A 12545-nucleotide genomic window follows, 5' to 3' on the forward strand; every position below is an offset into this window, starting at 1 on the left:
TGAACTGACGGAAAATAATCCTCTTCCTTATCTCCAACACCAATTAGATCCGTTGCTCTCCTTTTGATGCAACGCCATTTGATCAAAACGGATCAGCCTCCCCATTGCAAATCCTACCAATGATTCTCAACCGTCTACGGCTCGATGTTGTATTTTTTTTTTCTCCTAATAACAATTCTCTCTATTTTAATTAGTTTTGAACTAGCAAATACAGAAGCATAAGAAAGATTAAGGTTGTACGCACTTGCACGCACTTCTGACTTTTGACTACCAACAAAGAGCATAAACACCCACAGACCACAACAAATCTATCGGGGACTGCCAGCATAGCTCATTGATAAATAACTTTTGAATGAATATTTACAACTTTGAATGAATAACAATAGGAATCTAACTAACTATGCCACTCAAATACATATGTACAATTCACTCAAAAAGAAAAAAAAAAGAAAAATACATATCTACAAGAATTGTCAGTATAGCGAAGTCCTACTGTAAAAACTACCTACGGTCTTGTTGCAATGGAAAGAATCTGATCAATAGTTCCACCAACTGTACACCTTGAAGCAATCGTCCCGGTACCTGTACAACTTTTTTTTGAATCCATATACCAGCAAGTTGGACTCACACGATGGATAGGTCTTCTTATAGTAACTGTACACCTGAACCAATCCTTCACCTTCGCTTGATGCCTTGATCCCATATACCAGCAAGTTCAACTCACAAGATGGATAGGTCTTGGTATAGAGATAGAGGGTTCATTACTGATCCTCCTCTATACCCCAGGGGGAGCAAAAGCTCAAAATTCTAGTCACCATTTAATAAACCTACATTATAAAACAAAGAAGAGTCAATTACCAATTTAGGATTCCATGTGATGGCAATGAAGGAAAAAATTAAGTGTCGATTAAAATGTCGAACCATCAGTTTTGTTCCCATGGCTGAGGGGGGCCTAGATATTTCTCCATAGACTCTTTCTTACGCTCAGGATCAAGGCTGCTAAGCAAAATAATTAGTTTTGTCTCAAGAGGTTAGAGTGCTTAATAATTACTATATTAGGAAATGATCTACACACTATCCAGATATACAAATCAAGGATACAAACTAACCTATTTCTGAAGCCAAGAAGAGCACAATGTACAGCACTTGCACATGCAGAGGCTGGAGCTATAGCAGCTGCAGGGACTGCCCGAACAGCAGATGCCAGAGCTGACCCAGCACCAGCTCCACGCTGATATTTTTTCAGGGGCGTCCGAACCAAGGCAGAAGCAGATTTCCCCAAGCCATCACTGAGACTTTCATAGGCCTGTCAAAGCATATTCCATTAGCATCAAACACACTATCAAGCTAACAACAGAGATCATAGAGGACACAATGAGAATGGAGGCAGTTCATGAGCACTTCTTCCGCACCACAATTTGAACTTAAAATGTTGTAATAGACTACCTTAATAGATAGCAAAACAAACTGTAACTACAGTAGAAGCAGCAGAATATAAAAGTAACAAAAAGAGGAATTCTGAGAAAGAAATAAATCTAAGTTGGAAGCAACCAAAAAGAAGAAAGCTAACTTAGTGTAATGATTACCAATTGTTGGAATACTACCTGATGAATTCCTTGTTGGGCATCTTTAGGTTGATTGGATCTAGCACTGGATTTTACTCTATGTGGTGCTGACCAGGGTACAGAAGGAGGAATGCTTGTAAGCAAATATTCAGCTTGGAGCAAAATATCATGAGCCCCAGCTGCTAAATGTACTCCAAGCCCAACAGCTTCAAGAGAAATACTTCTAAGAAATGCAATTGTACCTGTAACGAAATTTTCTATGTTAAGAACACCAAGAAGCATCATGCTACCAGTAAGCAACATACTGCTACATAGCATAGAATGAACAGAAAATATCAATTTTCTACTCAAAGTTGGTAAGCTTTAGATAGTTTAGAACTGAGTCAAGAATTATAAGACCACCTTCAGGTTAATTCCTATTGTAAATAAGTTTCTCTAGGTTCACTCTATACTGTATATCTCTTTAAGACTAGGATCCGAATCCAAGTTCTTTTTAGAACTTCAACCAACACATCTTGCATAAAAATTAAAAGTACCAACACCAAGAATAATTCTTGACTCAGTTCTAAACCATTCGATCATTGGTTGCTGATGGTTTAGAACTGAGACAAGAATTATAAGACCACCTTCAGGTTAATTCCTATTGTAAATAAGTTTCTCTAGGTTCACTCTATACTGTATATCTCTTTAAGATAGGATCCGAATCCAAGTTCTTTTTAGAACTTCAACCAACACATCTTGCACAAAAATTAAAAATACTAACACCAAGAATGATACAGATGCATACACATTCACTACACAGACATTTCACGGAATTGAACTCACCTCTTTGCATTCCCTTGACTACCCTCTTGTCCTTCCTATAGTGCTCAACTGGCAAAGAAACCAGCTTTGCTGCACCGGCACCAACAGCAACCAATGATCGAATGGTAGGAAGACCTTGCAATATTTTATGAATCTACATTTTAAAAATTCAATGGCTCATTATAAATACACAATTAATTGCAAGAGGATAGCAATCATCAAGAATCAAGAAGTACAAACAAAGCTACAAAAACCTGATTTTGAGAGATGTCTTCTAACCACTCCCCTATAATTGTTTCACATACACTACCCCAGCCATAAATACCAACGGCATGAACACGTTTAAGCTGTAGCTCGACCCCCTGCATTTATTTGTGGAAGTATGGTCAGTGAATTCTTTCATACATCTCGAGCAAGTTTAAATTTAAACAATAAAACACAGAATACAGGTATTAGTTATCAGGACTACAGAATTCACAAACATATGATTAATAAAAGCTTTCAAGAGATCAATAGCTACGTTTTTACTTTCCTAACTGGGCTCGACAAGTAAACAGGTCAGGGCTTAGATCTCAACAATCCAGAGAGATTAGTTGACACTAGAAGCTGTCATGTCTTACATGGGAGGATAAATGTCACAAAGAAATGATACCAGCAGCAAACAAGAGAATCTTTATGGGATGGTCAAATGTTTTGTTTCTTTTCACAATCGACTTTAGGAGTACAGACTTGTTTTCACAAAGATTGTCATTCGATTTAGTTTCTTTTCACAAAAAAGTAAGATCTAGTTTTCTATTGAATAAAACTCCATAAAGATAAACAGACTCGAGACAAAAAGCAAATTTACCTTCCATGGGACAATATTTACAAGTTCTACATACTTCCCGCCTCTTAATGCTGCCAGATCAACACGACTGGGACTGTAGTCCACCCTAACAAGAATAGGCCATATATCGAACTTCTGAAGAGGGAAATATGAAACTCTAAAACAGTTAGTACATGTAACTGCACACATCAAAATCCACATAGTAAGGAAAGAAAAAAAAGAAATATAAAAGTTCAGCAAAATAAAAAGCACAATCCTAAATTTTTTTGAATCAAAGTAAACTATCCTCTGTGTCAGGCTACCATTCTCATGAGTAATTAAGAACCATGTAACTGGTGTCGAACTACTAATAGCTCACATAGTTGTTGAGTTGAAAAGAGAGATGTGGAGACACAAACTAGTGTAATCCTTTATGTCTAGTGTAGTACTTGGACTTGAGGAATAACTGAATAGTGAGGAGCATAGAGATTTCTGCATACTTAAGTCCCACAAGTTTCATTAATTGTTCGTGAATGAGCAGGATGATGTGATGCCATTCTTATATTATGTCTTTCCCTACTTTTCTCTCCCTTTCTCCCCTTTGGGTTTTCTCTCATCTGTAGAGGCAATAACTACTATATTAACATACATGTAGATATATATATATATATATATATATATATATATATATATATATATGAGTCCGGTTCTGAAGAGGACATCCGCACTTCGCTAAAGTGTGGACGTCGACGCAGCTGAGGCGTTCCAGGCGGCGCGCGGCTTGCAGGAGGGAGGCCGGAGGCATCCCGGACGGTTCTGGGCAGCGTTCGAGGTCGGGGTTGCAGGTTCTGGGCAGCAACCCGACCTGCAACTGCAGGTTTTCTGCAGTGAGCTGCAACCCCGTCGCTGGCGACTCCACCGAGTGCAGACCGCTCCGTCCGACCCCTGCCGTCCGTCCGCCAAGCCCCGCCGCTCCGTCGAACCCCGAGCCGAGCTGCAGCGGCGACGTCCGCACTTTAGCAACAGTGCGGACGTCCTCTTCAGAACATTTTCGTATATATATATATATATATATATATATATATATATATATATATATATATATATATATATATATATATATATATATATAATGATGTGGCTCTAAAAAGACCAAGTTGCCTGGAAGAATACAAGCTCGAGGACCTCAGTAGCCTCAACGATCTGGGTCACATAGCTTAATAATTTGTGGAAAGGATTATTAAGCTAAAGAGAATATATTATCACATGCTATGGTGAACCCTTTTATATTCTTAATATAATATATCATCATGGGAAAGAACATGTCAGGACCTAATCTCTGAAGGACAAAATAAGGGATGTAGGATAAAACTCAAGGAACTCCAGGAAGAAGTGGAAACAAAACTTGCCTGAAAGTAAGGAAGAAATGCCTCCTCTGCAATGTCATGCCCTGCAAGATTATTACTCTTTGTTGGCAACACTTTTGAACCATCTGGATCTTGATAACAACCTGAAGACTGATCAACTGAAGAGCTCTTTGGGCCAAAGAAGCCAATGAAAAAATCAAGCTGGCACTGGTGAAGATGTAACAACATGGGAAGGAATGCGACTCGCAACCTATGAGGGAAGAAATACAAAAAGCAACAACCCCTGTTACACCACTGTGTCTTTCCATGAAAATTAACAGAAAAAGAATAACAATAAAATGTAATATAAAATTATTGACAGGAAAACAAAAATTTGAATAGCAATGCAGATATAACCATTGTTCACCGGTTCACAACACATAAATACCTAAGTGTTATTAAGCTAATAATCCTTATAAGACATCACAATTCTGAATAACAAGGCAGATACATATATTAAGGATCCCGCTACAGCCCCCTTATTAACCAAGTAATTGTAGAACATAAAGATTGAATACCTATATTCTTCGAGAGGTGTCAGAGGATCTGGTCTGACCGCTTCTAAGTCCAGCTTGAATCCTTTTGAAGATGATTTCCGAGGATGATCCTTTGAATGATAATGTCCTAGCACCTTCCAATCCAAAAGGCAATATAAATTTAATCTGTTCTGTAAGGCCCAAGAACTATAAGTTTGGTGATTAAAGTATAAAAAGCTTACCAGTTTCCAAGGAGCATCTTTGCTCTTATCATATAGATAAAAGTCTTGAACCGAAAGAGAAAGCTTGGATACACATATTCCACCAACTGGGAAAACGTCATATTGAAATTCCATCCCACATAGTGAGAACTCCAGGCATACGGTAGCATCCCTTCCAGTAAAATCCCCCGACCGCTGACCAGTTGCTCTAGAATCATGCCAGTCAGAGCCAGCAAGCATTCTCCATCTAACATCAATGTTCTTAAGGAGTACACGTCCAATTGCTTTCCCTAGATCATTGCAATTTGTAATGCCAGTGGAAGGAAGCTTGTCTTCGACAAATTGTTCCTTACCACTTTCACTCGTTTCTGGAATATGATTTTCTAAAATTTTTACGGAGGTGCCATACCATCCATGATTTTCTCTTGACCCATCTCCAATTCTGGCATTCTTGGACTGGGATTTCACAATCTCCTGAGATGATTGCCTGCCAACAGACAATTCCGAGAGAGGTCGTCGTAACTCAGATAAACAATACCCTTCTATTAACTCCAAAACATTACCTTCTTGTAGGAATGATGTTTGACTACTTTCTGATTCAACTGATGGCACTGACCCATCATAAGATGTACCAGGCAAGAAAATATCAGGAGTTCCAATACGTGAGTAACACGCCTCTCCAAGGTCCTCATCAGATGATATACCAATTTGTGACTCAGAAGAGTCATATTGGTAGGTGTGATTATTATCTCGAAATGCATCTTCTGATATCTCATCCATTAACCCAACCAACTGAGGCTCTCTCTCTGTAACTAGACCAGACGTGTGTAATTGAGCAGTTGGAGACTCACTATCGAATATCCTGATTTCATCAGCCAAACCTCTCCTCTCTTGTTCCTGCTGAAATTTATTCCACCTTGTCTGCAAATGCACAATTGATTCCTCCAGGTCAGGAGCAAATAGCTGTTGGATTTGAGCAGCCAAACGAATCAGACTAGACATTGTGTCATGGCATGTTTCCACAAAAATGTGGGACTTTGAACATTCTACCTCCCAGAGAAGACCATTTTTACAATTAGTTCTCAAATTTGCTTCAACGAGTGCCTCCCTTGCAACTTTAACATACCCAATCTTGTGAAGATGCTCTGCACTGTAAGTGCCACCAATATCCTCAGGCTTTAACAATACACGGAGAAGAAGCCCAAGATCTCGCACTCTAATTTTGTAATTCATTTCTGTGGAATCTCCCACGGTTGAAGTTGAAAGATTCAAGGAAGATGCAGCCAAAAGACAAGAAACATATTCTTCACATGTCTCTTTGACAGACGAACAACTGGACCCTGAGTCTTCACTCCTGACCACCATATTCTTTTGGTAGGGTTCATAGCTTAATCCAATATCAACCAAGTTAAGCACAAAAGAAGATCCACGAGGTGCATCGTCCTTTTGATTACACTTGTCCTCTGCTTGTTCAATTTCAGAAGGAATAATGAAAAAGGAGCATAGTGCATCCGGCCAATCCAAGCGACCCCCAACAGCAACAATTGTGGCACATCTGACTGTTATAGATGTAGAACCATGAAAACCTGTAGGATCCCACAGATGTACAATATCAGAACCAGCAAATATCGATGATAATGCATTTGAACCTCCTCCATCGCCACGTTTCATTGTCGAGTTGCTACATGTGATCAGAAGAAACTCCTGATCAGGAATACTAGTGATAGAACCCCACAATTTGCCTTCACCGTGTGCCAGCCAGAAAAAAGTGGCACCTGGAATACCTCCAATATTCGAAACAGATAGCATTTCAAGCTTCTGAACTTTCAGTCTTAGACGATTCCACGTCCCAGGAAGTTCACTCTGCATTGAGCCTGGGACAGTCTCCTTCACATCCAAGTTAATCAATATTTCAACAGAATCACAGTCCACAAGGATAGATGTCTGAGGCATGGAAGATTCTGCCTTATCATTGATAGAATCGAGATCCACACCAGATATGTCATTCATCACTTCATCCAAAAGATGACACAACTCTTTATATTGAGGATTGTCTAACTTTATTGTAACAGCAGGTAGACAAACATGTAGGAAAAATGCAGAGCTCAAAATAATCTCTTGTCGTGTTTGGGAGCTTAAATCCTTAAGATCTTTCACAGTAGATACAGAAGCAAACTCGTGATCTTTTCCCACAAATTTGGAAATGCTCTTTGATTCCTCAAAAGTAGCGAGGCACTTAGCTTTCTTTGCTATCCAAGGACCAGTCACATAACCCTCTTGCCAAAGCATACTAATGACAGAAAGACTGCCTTTTCTGTTGCTGACAGACATTACTTTTTGTGCAGTAAGTGTTAGCCTCTGCATCTTGCCAGATCTGATTTCTGCATTATCTTTACTTCGAGGACTGACCAGGAAAACATCAAGATCACCAACATTCAACTGTAAAGAACGTGTGACAGTTGAAGAATACCTTTTCTCTGAACTTGCATCAAAGGTAGGACCATGGTCTTGAATCATGCCTTTGTCACAAGTCGAAGGTGAAGTAAATTCCAGAGCAACAAATTGATCCCAGGAGGAGAAGCTTCTAACAGTTTCACCACCATTGGAACGTAAACAAAGAATTATCCGTGCATTAGGGATAAATATATCACCTCGCACACTATCTGTTGAAGACAAGGTTGTAACACAACTAGAAGCTCTTCTAAGGTCCCTATGAGATGATCCATGGATCTTATTAGAGGCCTCCGAAGAAAACTCGGCCTGGTCATTCACTTCAACAGTCTTTCCAATTTCCTTCAACAGTTCTAACAGAATATTTAGCAAAGAGAAGTCCACCCAGAAAACAAAGTGTGGCAGTTTCAGTGAAAATGATGTAGGCCCAGTTGAACTCCCATCAGATGAACTAGAACTGACAGTACATTGACAATAAGTGACACCTGAAGTTTTAAGCAATGTAATTCTGACTAAATCATCCCTATATCCAAATGGAAAACCTTCAGCAGCTAAACCATTTGATTCAGCCGAATAATAAGATGAGGCATGCAAAGGAAGAACACTTTGAACATCGGCTTGAAGATGTTGAATTGAAGAAGTTTGGCTTTTAACCTTGTTGTTACACCCTTGCAAACCCAACTCCAAGGTACCGTCTTTATGACTTGCGTAATTGGCAACCTCAATATAGTCCATTGTTCCTTCAAACCTCATATGCCGAGAAGACACCTGTTGAATAAATAGTTTCAAGTTAGTGCAACTGGGAATCATGTTGAGTGTAGATTTCAAAGTCAAAAGATAAAGATATTCCTGAAACACAGTTATTACCTGCATAGCAAGAAGGATATCTCGGCATTCTACACATAGATATAGAACATCTGAACTAGAACCTAAATCACCCTTTGTATCACACAAATGATTCTGGTTTTCATCTTGGAATGGAAATACAACAGAAATCCCAGCTAAAGTTGCTTTAAGATTGGTTTCAACTGGCTGCTGTTCTGTACACATAAATTAAAATCAGAGTTCCAGAGACAAATGTCTAGATAAAATACTGAATAATGAACAGCCTGAAAACCTACTAGCATGGAACAAATATCAGAGTAGAAACATCACAGATCAACAAATCATGTCCATGTTTTCCTCCACCGCCTAACATTTTTGTTTATTTGTCTTCTTATTTAAGTTTCTTTCATGCTCTTCTTGGAGGATGATGTAAACTATTCAATAATTTAAGTAATCAAAGTTTAAAATATAATTTTTTTATGCAAAGTTACAAACAATTTCTTTCCCAGCTGGGTGTTGTGAATTCTGCCAACTATACAACATTAATCATAAATCATGCAAATAGAAACAGCATTTACAACAAGTTGACACCATAAATATTTCTGATATGATGTGATCAAGTGACACAGAGCTTGAATAGAAAGTAAGTGATAAATCAATATAGTAAAATTGCACTTACCAGGGGCAACATGCAAAGATCCAGAAGCAAGGCTGGATACAGCTGTGATAGCACTGACAACAGAACATGTCCAATTCCACATTCCACTACTTCCTAATGCTGACTGGGAACTTCTCATTCCATCAAAGCATTCAAAAAACTGGTCCACACTGCACAAAATTTGAATATGACCGATGAGAAGGTGTTAGGTCTGCAACAGGTGTCTGGTATGCTTATGCTACATGCATAATAGTAACAACCATAATGGAAAAGGAAAAAAAAGCTAATCAAAGATATAAAAAAATAAAAAATAAATAAAACTAAAACAACCCTAACAATAGATGCAGAAAGTGTGCCAATGGTACTTCCTTTCTACTAAAAATAAGATAAAAACACTGACAGCAGGTTAAAAATACTAACCTTGCCCCAAAATCAAGTTCTTCCATACCATGGCTTCTACTATTATTCATATAAAATGGTACCCAATCTGATATAACACGTGACCCGGGTAGCAGACCTTCGGTTAATGATTCTTGAAGTGTCAAAGAAGCGGACTCGGTGGGCAAACTACCACGAACTGGCGTCACCTTATCTGTTGCAGAACAAGCAGATATTGTTGAAGCAAAGTGAGATGCTGAATCAAGGAAAATAGAATCAGTTGGCATATGATTGCTCCGATCCCTCTCCATACTTTTGCATACTTCCCAAGCAAGTAAAAGCCATTTGATGGTGCTTGGTTGAAATCTTAATTCTACAGGTTCAATAAAAGCATCTGCATCCACTTTCCCTATGTCTAGAGATCCATTCTTCCAAGGAATACTTAATTTTAAGTTCCCTGAAAATCCACCTCTTTTCCCAATCATGATTGGAGTGGTAACACCTGGAGGACGTCCCCCTGAAAAAAGTTCACCAAATGTTCTTTCTGTCACACATGGAATACATTTTTGATTATCAACATCATCCATTTGAAGCAGTTCAAGTACTGCTCCTTGAAACTTGACAAAGGTGGTTAGTTGACTATTCCCCAGAAAGTTCTCAGTTCTTGCATCAGCATTTTGATTAGTATCTTCAGAAACACCTGTTCCACATTCTGTTTCTGATATTCGAAGAACCAAGGTTGAGCGACATCCTGATGTCTTTCCGTTCTTCTCTAAACAAGGATCAAAGGCAACAATCAACCTTTTTATCCTTACGTGGAAGCTGGTAAGCAACCACTTTACCATCTTTGCAATGGTTTTAACACCTTCATGCACATCCCTGGAAGCAGATTTTGTGGCATTGTCCGGCATATCAGCATCAAACTTCCCGGGGTTACTACTATCTTGGTTCTGGTTACCACTTTCAGCTGTAGCTGGAGAATTCTTCTCTGTACATGGAGCTAGCACAAGCTCAAGCTCATCCACTTCAACCTCACAACCATTACCCTTCCAAGGCATCCTAACTAATAGTGAACCAATAGATCCTTCTTTTATCATCATTGATGCTGCTGCACCAATCTGGAAAAACATTTGCCGTAACAAAGGAATAGAATTAAGCAAAGTTATATAAAGGTCAAACTTAACCACAAAAAGTACAAAAGGTCTCTAGACTCCATCATAACTTAACATATAAAAACCTCACCAACTTTAGCAACAACAGAATTATCTGAGCCAATTACACTGATATTGGTCTTTAGCAGCCAGTTAATTAAAGTAAAATTCACATATTCTTATCAGTATAACAAAACAAGTGTCGGTAACATTCAATCCACAAAGGTATCCATTATCTGTATGTTTATGCTCAATAGAGTGTTCTCCAAGCAACCAAAGTTTACATGCGCGCAAAATCACCCAAATGGAAGCTAACGAAACTCAAACCATGTCAATATAATAACTACATATAAGCTTTAGGTCGAATTAATATAGAATTTAACAAATCCCTAACTGAATTCTCATTATTTGGTTCCTTCTATATCCCTATACATGGTTAACTCAATGGTGTTAATCACAGACTTCTAATCGAAAGACGAAAATTTCCGATATCTATAAACAAAAACAACTGGAACAATTCTCCTGCTCTGCTTTATGATCAACTCAACAAAACAAAGAAGAGGTGATTCCGAAACCGAAAGAGAGTTACCTTCTGGTTAAGAAAATCGACGTTGAGGGCGAGGTCGCTGAGCTGAATGGTGCCGTCGGCGAACTGAACGTCGAGCTGATCGACATCGATGTCGCCGAGAATGAACTGGCCCAGCTTCTTCTTCAACACGAACTTGCAGACCCGCTTGACGGCCCACCGCGAGAACATCGCCTCCGCCGACTTCGCGATGTTCCACATGGCCGCCGCCGCCGGCGAGGACAGAGAGACGCCGCCTTGGAATTTCGAAATTCCACGAATTTAGGGTTTGGGAGGGCCGCGAAACGCTGCGTTTTGGCGAAGCCCTCTTGGAGATTTTGGTTTCTGAGGTTTTGATTTTGATGAGGTGTTTTGAGGAAATAGGGAGAGAAAGAGAGAGAGAGAGAGAGAGAGAGAGAGAAGTTTGGTGGGAAGGAGGACGACGAGTCGCCGAGAGAGGAAGAGCCCTTTTGGTTGTGTGTTTCTTTCTGCGTTTGCTTTTTCCGCGTCGGCGTCTCCCGGGGTTTTTAATTTCGGCTACTTTATATATATGGGTGTCTACTTGATACGCTTTGTGCCAAAAAAAACGACAAACTATAGAATCCTTCTCAAATTGAAGTACTGATTATTAAATAGGATGTTGGTAAGAATTCCAACAAAAAGTATAGATATTTTTAAAAAAATTAATGTATTAATTAGTGTGTTGATGATGATCTGTCAAAAGATAAAGGAACGGTTAAGTAAGAAGCTCCTTCGGTGGCAAGGTAAACTTTACACTGGTGCATTCTGACCTGGTTTGTTGCTTTCTCTTCTCCTTCGTCTGCCATGAACTGTTATCTGCAGGAATCTACAAGAAAAGAAACTTATTCTCTTGTACAAGAAACTTATAACACTAGAGTAGACTTTTTATTGTTGATCAACCACACAGATGCATACACCAGAACTCTCTTTAATAGTCTCATATTATAACAGAAGAGTCTCAAACTTCCCTTATTAATTAGGGATTCGGCTTCTCTAAAGTGAGGAGGATGTCAATTTAGTTTAATTTCATAAATTCTGGATCTCTGTCTAATCTAAGGGTCATGATAATTTACACATCACTATTTCACTAATTTTTTATTTTTCATCTAAATCTCAGTTAACTTGTCGTTAACGTCTCTAGACAATAAAAAAATAAAAAAAATTGGAGATTTCTCGTCGTCAGTATTTCTCCTCTGCGTCAAGTTCCTTCTTTTTGCTT

General features: G+C 38.9%; 1 protein-coding gene across 2 annotated transcripts; it reads right to left on the minus strand.

Annotated features, from left to right (window-relative positions):
* Positions 1-261: 261 nt before the first annotated feature.
* Positions 262-11836, minus strand: LOC133738940 (autophagy-related protein 2). 2 transcript variants are annotated; one of them, XM_062166629.1, is made up of 14 exons: positions 11330-11836; positions 9632-10707; positions 9233-9381; positions 8596-8768; positions 5299-8496; positions 5099-5211; positions 4584-4791; positions 3217-3330; positions 2624-2731; positions 2391-2523; positions 1605-1807; positions 1110-1306; positions 922-996; positions 262-827 (listed from the first exon to the last, which is right to left on the minus strand). In XM_062166629.1, the coding sequence occupies exons 1-13, from the start codon at positions 11525-11527 to the stop codon at positions 924-926; spliced, it is 5943 nt and encodes a 1980-aa protein (XP_062022613.1). In that variant the 5' UTR covers positions 11528-11836; the 3' UTR covers positions 262-827; positions 922-923. The 2 variants fall into 2 exon arrangements, with proteins under 2 accessions (XP_062022613.1, XP_062022612.1); XM_062166628.1 differs by having other exon boundaries at positions 922-999.
* Positions 11837-12545: the final 709 nt, after the last annotated feature.

The sequence above is a fragment of the Rosa rugosa genome, chromosome 3 (genome assembly GCF_958449725.1).
Source record: "Rosa rugosa chromosome 3, drRosRugo1.1, whole genome shotgun sequence".
Classification (NCBI taxonomy): domain Eukaryota; kingdom Viridiplantae; phylum Streptophyta; class Magnoliopsida; order Rosales; family Rosaceae; genus Rosa; species Rosa rugosa.

Excerpts from the sequence above, each read along its gene's own strand:
- LOC133738940 (XM_062166628.1), bottom strand. The coding sequence starts at position 11,527 with ATGTGGAACATCGCGAAGTCGGCGGAGGCGATGTTCTCGCGGTGGGCC. Across the intron at positions 9,382-9,631 it reads GAACTTGATTTTGGGGCAAG|TGTGGACCAGTTTTTTGAAT; the intron begins GTTAGTATTTTT and ends AATTTTGTGCAG. Across the intron at positions 1,000-1,109 it reads CTTCTTGGCTTCAGAAATAG|CAGCCTTGATCCTGAGCGTA; the intron begins GTTAGTTTGTAT and ends TATTTTGCTTAG.